Source organism: Schistocerca americana, chromosome 3, assembly GCF_021461395.2.
Source record: "Schistocerca americana isolate TAMUIC-IGC-003095 chromosome 3, iqSchAmer2.1, whole genome shotgun sequence".
NCBI classification, from domain to species: Eukaryota; Metazoa; Arthropoda; class Insecta; order Orthoptera; family Acrididae; genus Schistocerca; species Schistocerca americana.
This window is the reverse complement of record NC_060121.1, coordinates 569,383,773-569,397,173: the sequence shown is the minus strand read 5'-3', so window position 1 is coordinate 569,397,173 and position 13,401 is coordinate 569,383,773. Positions and strand designations below refer to the sequence as shown.

General features: G+C 43.8%; 1 protein-coding gene across 1 annotated transcript in view; it reads left to right on the top strand.

Moving 5' to 3' along the window:
• LOC124605563 (patched domain-containing protein 3) overlaps positions 1 to 13,401 on the top strand; it is a 404,372-nt gene that overhangs the window by 268,272 nt on the left and 122,699 nt on the right. Inside the window, exon 3 of the mRNA XM_047137336.1 lies at positions 10,365 to 10,761. Within this exon, the coding sequence (XP_046993292.1) occupies positions 10,365 to 10,761 (397 nt within the window). The remainder of the gene's footprint in view (positions 1 to 10,364; positions 10,762 to 13,401) is intronic.

Below are 13,401 nucleotides of genomic sequence, written 5' to 3'. Positions count from 1 at the left end.
CAATTTCTACCTGTTCAGATATAAGGCATCCAGCAATCAAATGATTACAGGCAATAAGTATAGTGCACAGGCTGATTTTAAATGGGGTTACAGGGTGTGGGTGAAGTAGGTCTCCCTAGGGAGAGGACTGGTGCAGCGGAAACACGTTTTGTAACAACGCTCAATGTGTATAGTTGGCTTCCTTTTCTAAGAAGTAGTTGTAGGTAACATTTGAAATGCGTTGAAAATTGCTCCAGCATTGTATAAAATCGGTTGTTAGAAATAAGCGGTACCAATTGCCTCACTGACCCACTATTTCGTGGTTTAGTACCCCACCTACAACAACCAAATATTACAAGGTCTTTTTTTTTTCAACTTCCGATCGGTCGCGAAATTAAAATCACAGTGAAAATCCGGTGAAGTTTGTGCAGATGTGTCGGTCGAGCAGTGTCTGTGACATTTTTGTCTACCGCATCACCCTGCATTTTTCATTTCTTAACGCACAGTCAATATGTAAAGATAACTCCTGCCAAGTATGAACAGCCGTCGGAGAAGTCTCGCTTGATTTCATGGAGCCCACGTAACGTAACAATTCGCGGCCGCTCACTGCAGATGTAACGAAGTCGATCCCGCACCTTTATCGAAGGGTAGGGTTGACCGTCCACCATACAGCCCGGATTTGTCTCCCTCTGATTTTCATCCCTTCGCTCACATGAACCGCTGACTATGAGAACAGAATTAGAATTTTGGCACAGATAACGAACTACAGACCAGCGTAGGGAATGCCTTCTACGACAAAGGTACTGGTAAGTTGGTACCACGCTACGACAAATATCTAAGTCCGAGCGGAGACTATGTAGAGAAGTTGCTCCACGGTTTAGTTAAATGTTGTAGATAAAACATTTTTTATTTTCGCTGTTGTTTCCATTTCGCGACCGATCGGAGGTTGGCGAAAAAATGTCGCTGTATTTATGCTTTGTCATTTAAAAATGAAAGTGTTCAAAGAAAATTCTTTATCATTGTATAGTTTAGTTATGGGGTAATGTTGAAGATGGTGCGAGGAGGGGGTGGGGGCTAGTAATTAATAGTTGATAGCACTCATGGGTAATAGTCTCACAAAGATTTGGAATCACTCTTCTAGGTACAGTGTAAACTACCTACGCTTTTATTATTTAGTTCTCAAACTCGCTCTTTTCCTTTTTCTTCCCCTGCTGCTCTCCATGCCATATTCTCCAGATGTTTTGTTTATACACTCCTGGAAATGGAAAAAAGAACACATTGACACCGGTGTGTCAGACCCACCATACTTGCTCCGGACACTGAGAGAGGGCTGTACAAGCAATGATCACACGCACGGCACAGCGGACACACCAGGAACCGCGGTGTTGGCCGTCGAATGGCGCTAGCTGCGCAGCATTTGTGCACCGCCGCCGTCAGTGTCAACCAGTTTGCCGTGGCATACGGAGCTCCATCGCAGTCTTTAACACTGGTAGCATGCCGCGACAGCGTGGACGTGAACCGTATGTGCAGCTGACGGACTTTGAGCGAGGGCGTATAGTGGGCATGCGGGAGGCCGGGTGGACGTACCGCCGAATTGCTCAACACGTGGGGCGTGAGGTCTCCACAGTACATCGATGTTGTCGCCAGTGGTCGGCGGAAGGTGCACGTGCCCGTCGACCTGGGACCGGACCGCAGCGACGCACGGATGCACGCCAAGACCGTAGGATCCTACGCAGTGCCGTAGGGGACCGCACCGCCACTTCCCAGCAAATTAGGGACACTGTTGCTCCTGGGGTATCGGCGAAGACCATTCGCAACCGTCTCCATGAAGCTGGGCTACGGTCCCGCACACCGTTAGGCCGTCTTCCACTCACGCCCCAACATCGTGCAGCCCGCCTCCAGTGGTGTCGCGACAGGCGTGAATGGAGGGACGAATGGAGACGTGTCGTCTTCAGCGATGAGAGTCGCTTCTGCCTTGGTGCCAATGATGGTCGTATGCGTGTTTGGCGCCGTGCAGGTGAGCGCCACAATCAGGACTGCATACGACCGAGGCACACAGGGCCAACACCCGGCATCATGGTGTGGGGAGCGATCTCCTACACTGGCCGTACACCACTGGTGATCGTCGAGGGGACACTGAATAGTGCACGGTACATCCAAACCGTCATCGAACCCATCGTTCTACCATTCCTAGACCAGCAAGGGAACTTGCTGTTCCAACAGGACAGTGCACGTCCGCATGTATCCCGTGCCACCCAACGTGCTCTAGAAGGTGTAAGTCAACTACCCTGGCCAGCAAGATCTCCGGATCTGTCCCCCATTGAGCATGTTTGGGACTGGATGAAGCGTCGTCTCACGCGGTCTGCACGTCCAGCACGAACGCTGGTCCAACTGAGGCGCCAGGTGGAAATGGCATGGCAAGCCGTTCCACAGGACTACATCCAGCATCTCTACGATCGTCTCCATGGGAGAATAGCAGCCTGCATTGCTGCGAAAGGTGGATATACACTGTACTAGTGCCGACATTGTGCATGCTCTGTTGCCTGTGTCTATGTGCCTGTGGTTCTGTCAGTGTGATCATGTGATGTATCTGACCCCAGGAATGTGTCAATAAAGTTTCCTCTTCCTGGGACAATGAATTCACGGTGTTCTTATTTCAATTTCCAGGAGTGTATGTTTTTTCACACTCTGCGGTTAGTTTCAATAAGCTACAGCATAAGTTTCATGCTGCATAGTCAGTCCATTCCATGTAACATTTTATCCAAGTTTTTCTTACGTAACGTAAAGAGGAGCAATCGTTTGAATGCCACTATGTAGCACTGACGAAAGCACTGCAGCAACTACAATATTGTATTGTGGTCAAGAATGTTCTTTTTTTAATCCATTTTAAAGTATCTTAGCTATACAAATGATTTTCTCCGACAGAAAAGTTCTCAAAAATTATTTATCCCATTCATGTAAAAGAAAAAGAATACTTCTTTTACATTGGTTCTCAAGTATTAAGCATTTCCTAGTCGTGGTGATAAGCAGTCTTCCACCAACTCCACAGCCGTTTGGTTTCAGAGTGATATCCACAACGCCACATATCGATGCATGTAATGATTTTTCACAAAGCAAGGATGTTAGCATGTTGTTACAAATATTTGTTCTCGTTATCTTTGCCCTGAAACCTGGTGTCTTTGCCAGTTGCGGATCATGAGGGCGTATTAGCCCTCACTGTCAGGTGGTTATCCAGTTGGCAAATAGGTGGACGTCCTCACCCTGTGAGTGTTTAGCTGTGGACGGGAGTGGCTACATTTTAATAAGAGGCCATGGACGTTAAGACTCTGGGTATCGATGGAAGTTTGCAGTGATACTTCGATCCGAGTCACCCGTCCCATCTTCCCACATGAAAGTGACTGGAAAAATCGTTCTCTCGCTTGTCCGTTTTTACTGGTTAGTGGTGGACAGTAGGATCTGAGGACCATTTGGAGCCTTAGCTCCTCTCTCCTACGTTCAGAGCAAGTCTGGGTCAGACACATGTTAATGTCATTTCTTCCAGATCAAACTTGGCAATGTCGATTACACTGGTTCTCGTCCAGATCAGCCTTGCTCACACTGAGAACTTGGGTTAATCTGGACTTGGCAGAATCGGGCCTTGGGTTAACATTCGGTGTGACGGCATCGGTTCTGTTTGGTTCTCCATTGACGCTGATGGGCAGTTCTATGAGTAAACCGATTAATGAAATGCGTTGAAATGTAATTAAAGGTTCGATCGGAATGAAATCAGTGATGATGCAGTACCATAAAATGATATTTTAAGAAAGTGATTTTTGAGAACCATCAAGAGCTGCTGATGAAATAAAGCTGTATTCACTACCAGTTTCCATAAACAGAGAATCATCACGTGACATGATATATAATATTGTTTTTTATTTTATCCATTAGAAATCGTTGATAAAGCCTGCGTCTGTAAATGCGTTGGTCATGTTTATGAAATAACTTATGCTGCCATTTACGATTTTCTGTTATTGATTTCTTACACAACGTGATGGGGAAATGAGTCCATAACGCTCGAAAATACGCACTCGAAAATGGAAAACATTCCCCGAGCCGCGTCGTGTGAGAAATAAATAAAGGAAAATCGTAATTAGCAACAAAATAAAATTATGTCAAAAACTAATTCATTGTTTTTACCGTCGCGGGCTTTACAAGCCATTTTTATACGATAAAATAAAATTTATATTATTATGTTAGCTGAGGATTATCTCTTGATCAAAACTGATGGTGAATAATGGTTTATTTCACCACCAGCTCTTTCTGGTTCCTAAATACGATGTTCTTCAAATATTTCCGAGCTACGAGGTACCATCTGCACAGAATATGAAATGTTATGATGTCGCTGGCCTGTCGTTAAACGTGTTCCCAATTTGAGGCTCCGACGCCTTTTGTGGGGTAATTTCTTTCAGATAGTTTATCAGATATAGGAAGTCGCTATTAGTGGATAATTTCGCTTCCCAAAACACATGATACACTGTTTATGGAAACACTCACCCTGACCTGATGTTCCTACACACCTAATAGTACTACGCCAATTAAAATGTAGCACATGGTGATGAAACGCTAACAATGGTGGAAACTTCAAAATTGAAACTGAAAAACTCACATTCTTCACTTCTTGAAACAACTCATTACAGTCACTTTTGCACTACGAATCATAGCAAATCATCTTGTAGCCATCGGTTTTATAAATTAGGCATTGTAATAACTGCTACATAATACGCGTATTTCCTGATCAGTGTTGTTGCAAATAACTCACTGCACCTCAAAAACAACATAGATGTACGTATATAATATCAGAAGAAAAAAAAGACATTTATTATTTCACATTAAGGTTGACTTAAGCCCAAAAAGGGGTGCACATTGCTGCCTCCAAAGTTTTTGATAGCCTATCAAATGATGTAAATTGTCTGGTAGGTAGGAAAGTTAAATCTGAAAGCAAACTTCAAAAAGATTCTCCTTGACAATTTCTTCTAGTCTGTACAAGTATTTCTTTTTATCCAGTTTGTAAAGGAAGGTGGGTACGATTTATTAACGTACTCCTGACAAAAAAGGCTTGTAACTGATCACCATGTAGCCGTATTTACATATGAGAATGTTTAGTATGAATGTAAAAGATTCATTCCAGATCATTAGGATCAATTGCACAAATGATCAATGGAACGTGAAGCTAAATGACTGCTAGTCAGCTGACTGGAAATTTTACACTATCTGATTAAAAGTATCAAAAAATCGTTAATAATGCGTTGTCCACATACCTCTTAGCAGAAATTATGTGTAGTTTCCAGTTAAACGAATCGTGATGTGTCTGGCCTGTTTCGGAGTGTGAAACTAACAAATCTGAGCACTATGAAACTTATCTGCTGTGGTCATCAGTCCCCTAGAACTTAGAACTACTTAAACCTAACTAACCTAAGGACATCACACACATCCATGCCCGAGCCAGGATTCGAACCTGCGAACGTAGCGGTCGCGCGGTTCCGGACTGTAGCGCCTAGAACCGCATCAGGACACATCTTAGTGCACATTAATATTGTGTGTGCGTCCTTCGCCTTTATGACGGCTTGAACTCTGCTGGAGAAACTTTCGGAAAGATGTCTGAATCTATGCGGAGGTATGGTAGTCCACACATGCTCAAGAGTTGAAACCAGAGGACGTAGTGTCCCATTGGATTGAGGTCGGCACTCTGGACAGGTCAGTCGATTTTAGGAATGTTATTGTCCACAAACCATTGCTTCGGAGATGTTGCTTCACGACAGGTTTCATTGTCGTGGTCACACATCATCATCTACGAACTGTTACTTTACCGTATGCAGTATGCGATTCTACATTCACATAATTCCGCAATTAGCCTTTCTTAAGGGGGCCACACCCTCTCACTAAAAACACCCCCCTGCCGTAAAGCCGTCGGCACACGGATCGTGCATCCGCATGTTGAGCGTTGAGCGTGCCGAGTTTCTGACGTCATAGCGTGGAATAGCACGTTCGGGAATCTTTCCGAACGCGCAGAGCAATATGTGGCATGTCAGATATTCCGAGCGTGCGTCTGAGCGTTGACCAATGAGATGGCACAATGCCGTTTCTGAGCACCAGCAAATTGAGAATCACTGAAAACCCGTTGTTAACTGTGTGATTCGTTTCAATAAAATAATAAGAAACATCATATTCGTGGTAAAAGAATTATTGTAACCAGCGTATTATGAGAGTAGGCTATTTGAAGGCAGCTACACACTGAAGGTTCACCCAAAACGCATTGTTCTTGATACAATTTGTTATAATTAAATTTCAATTAGTAACATATCTACGATTAAGGTTTTCAGGAAGGGTAAGATAATATGATTAGATACCCAGAGAGTGTTATTGGTTTAGCGTAATGAATAGCGTCACTGTTTTGTATTGAGTTGTTTGTTGGGGCGGTGGTTCGCGTGTTGACACTTCCAAATTTTTTTCCTAACATTCGCGTTTTTATTAGGTTCTGAAACTTTATTATTAGTTTAATATAAATATATACTATAATATTTGATGTTATGTAAACATAAGTTCACCTTTTATTGAGGGGTGACTTTGTTCGATTGGCTTAATCTACAGGACGGCTTGCGCTACTTGTATAAAGATATTTTGCTCCTTTTTCGTTTACGCTTCGTAATTCACATGTTGCAAAGATTCTGCTACTGGGTAGGAACAGTGATAAAGTAAGACTGACCTTGGGGTTTTACTAAAATGTGGGAACGATGAAATAATGTTTATCTTATGCAGAGAAGTATTCTAAGTTTGTACCGCACTCTTTGTAATGGAACTTTTATTAGCCTGTGTCCTTATTGATTGGACATGGTACTTTCCTTTTCGTGGACATTGGAGGAAATATGCGTTTTAATAGAGCTAACGTGGTAATTTTACGCGCGCCCGCTGAGTGAACAGTATGATTTACGAACTGGAAGCATCCCTCAACTGCCTCTGGAGTACGTTGCGATCGCGTATACCACGTTGCGGTACACGTACCGTATGCACAAGTCGTATCGTTCCTGAAAGTTCGTGGTCACACATCATCATCTACGAACTGTTACTTTACCGTATGCAGTATGCGATTCTACATTCACATAATTCCGCAATTAGCCTTTCTTAAGGGGGCCACACCCTCTCACTAAAAACACCCCCCTGCCGTAAAGCCGTCGGCACACGGATCGTGCATCCGCATGTTGAGCGTTGAGCGTGCCGAGTTTCTGACGTCATAGCGTGGAATAGCACGTTCGGGAATCTTTCCGAACGCGCAGAGCAATATGTGGCATGTCAGATATTCCGAGCGTGCGTCTGAGCGTTGACCAATGAGATGGCACAATGCCGTTTCTGAGCACCAGCAAATTGAGAATCACTGAAAACCCGTTGTTAACTGTGTGATTCGTTTCAATAAAATAATAAGAAACATCATATTCGTGGTAAAAGAATTATTGTAACCAGCGTATTATGAGAGTAGGCTATTTGAAGGCAGCTACACACTGAAGGTTCACCCAAAACGCATTGTTCTTGATACAATTTGTTATAATTAAATTTCAATTAGTAACATATCTACGATTAAGGTTTTCAGGAAGGGTAAGATAATATGATTAGATACACAGAGAGTGTTATTGGTTTAGCGTAATGAATAGCGTCACTGTTTTGTATTGAGTTGTTTGTTGGGGCGGTGGTTCGCGTGTTGACACTTCCAAATTTTTTTCCTAACATTCGCGTTTTTATTAGGTTCTGAAACTTTATTATTAGTTTAATATAAATATATACTATAATATTTGATGTTATGTAAACATAAGTTCACCTTTTATTGAGGGGTGACTTTGTTCGATTGGCTTAATCTACAGGACGGCTTGCGCTACTTGTATAAAGATATTTTGCTCCTTTTTCGTTTACGCTTCGTAATTCACATGTTGCAAAGATTCTGCTACTGGGTAGGAACAGTGATAAAGTAAGACTGACCTTGGGGTTTTACTAAAATGTGGGAACGATGAAATAATGTTTATCTTATGCAGAGAAGTATTCTAAGTTTGTACCGCACTCTTTGTAATGGAACTTTTATTAGCCTGTGTCCTTATTGATTGGACATGGTACTTTCCTTTTCGTGGACATTGGAGGAAATATGCGTTTTAATAGAGCTAACGTGGTAATTTTACGCGCGCCCGCTGAGTGAACAGTATGATTTACGAACTGGAAGCATCCCTCAACTGCCTCTGGAGTACGTTGCGATCGCGTATACCACGTTGCGGTACACGTACCGTATGCACAAGTCGTATCGTTCCTGAAAGTTCAGCAGCACGTTGAACTTGGCACGCTCGACGTTAACGTTCGACAGCACGGTCCGTGTGCCGACAGCTTAACACCACCTTCTCCGTACTTCACAATCGGCACTACACACGATGGCAGGTAACGTTCTTCAGCCATTTGCCAAACCATAACGGTTCCATCATGAGGTACGTGAGGCCTACCTTGTCTTGGTTTAGCTGTGGTTGTACCTTTGTGTTTCCTTCCTCTTCACAGTCACATCGCCAATAGTCGACTCGGGCAACTTCAGATGGGTGGAAATGTCCCTGATCGATTTAGTTCCATGGTAACATCCAATGACTAGTCCACTTTCGAAGTCGCTGAGCTCTGCTGATCGTGTAAGGTGTCAGGCAAATCCAACACCTTCCATGAAAACCCTGACATGATAAGCAAATCCGGCAGTATGTCACATAGCTCCGAATAAATCCTGACATTAAATTAACCAAAGTAATACGACCATCGAGTGAGCAAATGGAATACCACAGACTAACACAAGAACGCCTAAATGCATGTCATACCTTCCCACCGTGAAACAGACGCAGTTCCGAGGGAAGAAACGAGAACAGAAGCCGAGAGCTGAACCACGTTAAGCTAGAAGGCCTACGATAAGGGACGGACATCCGCATCACCAGCTGACCGCCAGGACCACCCCAGCCCATGTTAAAAGATAGAGCCCTCCAGAAGAACAGTAAAGATCTTACGATAACACTAAAAGGGCCACACCAGCTGCAAGTTTTAGCGTGAGACTTTTTTGCGTCTCTGTTACGTTGAAAACGTTAAAAACATTGCCCCACCACGAAAAGTATAAAGTTTCTCATTGAATAGACAGAATTTTTGTAGACGGAGCTTAAGGTTAACATTGAGACCCTGATTGGTCAGTTGAAAACACAGCCAGATAGCTTTTTTTAAACCAACTTCGGTAAATTGTAGTAAGGAGAAGTTAGGAGAGAGTTGCTTCCGAGACGGCGAGATGTGAGGAGCTGTGCTGTCCGTCACCCCATGACGAACACCGACAAGGTAATGAATGCACGCGATGCCGCATAACAGCACATAAAGCTTCACTCAGAACTGCAGAAGTCTCATCTGTTACACCCCCTTTTTGCGTAATGCTAGTGTCGATCGTCAATTAAAGCTCATGGTGTTCACATTTGCCACTTGAAGTAAAAATCTGAAACGCGATGATTTTTCTGTTATATAGTTATTGAGAAGCCACATCAGCCACTGTAATTTACGACAAGTTAGATAAGTAATTAAAGATAATTGAGGGTCACTGTAGACCATTTTGATAGTTTTCTCTTTTATGAAACTTAACTTAAATCTATATTATAGATGTGATATGGCATAGGTCATCCTTCGATCCATTGTAGAACTTGGAAACCCGCTCAGGGAATATTCGTTCACATTTTTGTTGAACGTAGTTGGTTTTTATCATCCTGTATTAAAATATTTCCTTTTATCAATAGTGCAATTTATAAACAATGTTTTGTGAGTAGAATAAAATTTCCAATGGTAAACTTAAATGCTTTTTCGACGTTATTTTACCAGCTAACTAAAAATAGGAAAGCCTTGAACCCCTTCCACTAAATTTTACAGCGAGTGCAGTGGAGCTGACGCTGAAATCATTAAGTATTTGATTATATCATCGCTAGTCTCACTGAACTCTTCTGAACTCTACATGTCATGTGTGGTCTGGCGTCTCCTTACCAGCAACAGGTCCCAGGTTCAAACTAGTCAATTCCCTAAAGAACACGCTCAGAGCGTCGTTGCGCGAAAGTGGTAGGGAGACACGACTTAGAAGAAACAGACACCACGCAGAATGTTAGAACCGACTCAACACAATACACGCCGCCTCGGCCTCAAGTGACGTCTAGTGGTCAATTGCGCATTGCGTGCGGGTGTCCAGCTACTTTTGATCAGATTATGATAGACAGGACTGTCAGGAGAAACATTTGGTATAGCCTCTCTGCCACGAGGAAAGGAATTTTTTACGTAGTTTTGTGCCTCTGCTTCTCCCTGGTGTGACGGTGCTGTGCTTGCAGGCCGGTTCGGGCGCGTGATCGTGACGCCGCGCGAGGGCCACGACATGCTGCGGCAGGAGATCTGGGCGGAGCTGCGCCAGCTGGACGCGCTGATCCAGAACGCGACGGTGCATTGGGAGGACGGCGAGACGTTCACGTACCGCGAGGTGTGCGCGCGCTGGGAGGACCAGTGCTTCCACAACGACATCCTCGAGCTGGACCACGTGCTGGCCGACGTGGAGACGCGCCGCCTCAACCTCACCTTCCCCATCATGTTCAACCCCGTCACCTGGCACGCGCACGCCTTCCCCGTCTTCTTCGGCGGCACCGTCGTCTCCGACGAGGGCACCATCATCAGCGTGCCCTCGGTGCAGCTCGTCTACTTCGTTACCGCCGACACCAAGCGCCAGGACGCCAGGTACGTCTCCTCGTCTACAGAGTCAAACACGTAATTGCTGATGAGTCTTCCGGACTTACAGCCGTGGTCAAGAAACTTTCGGTTCCTGGCGTTTCGTCCAGAGCTGCGCCGGCCATCTCCTGGCGACGCTGAGTTTTGCCAACTCGGTCGGCGTCGCCAAGAGCACCTCCGAAGCTCTGGACGAAACGTCAAGAACGGAAAAGTTTCTTCGAACACGGCCATACAACCCGGAAGACTCATCAGCAGTATGACATCTGGTGCTGAAAGCCTTCATTGAGTCACCAGTCACATGTTCAACATTCTTGTCGTTTCAACCGTGAAAACTACGACAATGTTGGCCTGTAGGTTATTATTAGCCATAACTGTGGAGGACACAGTATTTCATCTTGTAAGTAGGCTGTTTAGCTTTTTATGTTGGTAACGTCCCTAGCGCTCTGTATGAAAATCACTGACTATGCTGTGTGCAGTCTGTGGCTGGTTTGCATTCTTGGAATATTTGCTATTGTAGTGTTGGGCAGTTGGATGTGAACAGTGCGTAGCGTTGCGCAGTTGGAGGTGAGCCGCCACTACTGGTGGATGTGGGGACAGAGATGGCGGAGTTTTGAGAGCGGATGATCTGAACGTGTGTCCATCAGTAAATTTCTAAGACTGGATGTTTGAGCACTGTTAACATAAATACATTGTTTGTTCTGTATCAAAATCTTTCATTTGCTAACTATGCCAATCACTAGTTAGTGACTTCAGTAGTTAGAATCTTGTATTTAGCTGGCAGTATTCGCGCTTGCTGTATTGTAGTAGTTTGAGTAACGAAGATTTTTGTGAGGTAAGTGATTCATGAAAGGTATAGGTTATTGTTAGTCAGGGCCATTCTTTTGTAGGGATTATTAAAAGTCAGATTGCGTTGCGCTAAAAATATTGTGCGTCAGTTAGTGTTGATCAGAATAAGTAAAGAGAGTAATGTCTAAGTACGTTCAGTTTTGCTCAGTTGTTTGAAAAGCATATAATGTAAGAGGTTTATCAGCACAGTCATTCATAAATTTTTCTAAGGGGATGTTTCAATCTTTTCATCACAAATTTTAATTCAGTAGTGAACACTCTCACGTACGCCCTTAAACAACTTTCCAGATACTACAACACAAATCAACTTAAACCAAATCCCACAGACTCGAGTGTGTCCTTCTCATATGAGAAACGGGGAAGTTTGTCTCAAATTAAAAACAGTGTTATCACACTGTGAGACTCGAAAATATATAGGAGCACTTGATAGATTACTTACTTTCAAGAAGCACTAAATGAACTGTAAGTGAAAAGTTTCCACCAGGAACAATCTTCTGCGGAAACTAGCCGAGTCACAATGACGTTATTTTAGTCACCAATCTTCTGACGGGTTTGATGCGGCCACGAATATCTCTCCTGTGCCAAACTTTTCATCTCAGAAAAGCACTTGCAACCTACGCTCTCAATTATTGCTGAATGTATTCCATCTCTGTTTTCCCCTACAGGTTTTTCCCTCTGCAGCTCCCTCTAGTACCTCGAAAATCATTCCCTGATCTCTTAACAGATGCCCTATCATCCTGCCCCTTCTTCTTTGTGTTTTCCATATATTCCTTTACTCACCGATTCTGCTGAGAACTTCCTTATTACTTACCTTATCAGATCATCTAATTTTCAACATTCTTCTGTAGCACCACGTCTCAAATGCTTCCATTTTCTTCTGGTCCGGGTTTCCCACAGTCCATAATCACAGTGGGGTAGTCAACCTGAATCTCTACAAACCTCTGGAATGACACTGCGCTATTCTCAGGCAGAGTATACATGTCCTGTTTGGTATAATTCAACAAATGCCAAACAGGCGAAATAGCTCTCAATGACACCTACAGAACCATAACAGTTTGCCAGAAATTCACTCTAGTCGAATGGCTTTGCCACCTTGTAGGAATAGTACCACGTCCTTTTCGAGGAGAAATAGCTGTGAATAAAGAAAGGAAGAAAGTGGAGCAGGAGAGAATGCATCCTCCGTATGGGCACTAACCGCAACCTCAAAGACTGAATTCAAGGAGGAGTTCCCTTAGAACAACGGCGAGTCTTACAACCGCTGCTAAAACACTAGGTAGTAACTGTATAGAGCTACGACCTACATTTCCCCTGCTTGGAAAAATGTTTAGGAAACACTACCTCCTGGCTATGATGAGAAATGGAGGACTTGGAAGACCCTTGATGGACTTAGATCTGGAGTTGGCAGATCGAACGTCAATTTGGCAAGGTGGGCTTACACTGATGAAGATGCTTCATATGATTCAATGCCGATTGTGTACAGCTCCTTGCACAGGTGAACTTCCAAGGAACAAAAAAAGCGCTGGAAGCGGCTGAGTATTGAACAAAAATAATATAGTCGTAACTGTGTGTTTCTGATAGGAGAATGAATAACCAAATCACAAGTACATCATGTACGGGGAACCCATTTACGAGATTTGAGAGAGTGTTTAACACACGAGTTATTTTAACTGTGAAGCAGACGACTATGGGTCCCCGTGACAGACCTTTTGTATCGGTATATACACTACTGGCCATTAAAATTGCTACACCACGAAGATGACGTGCTACAGACGCGAAATTTAACCGACAGGAAGAAGATGCTGT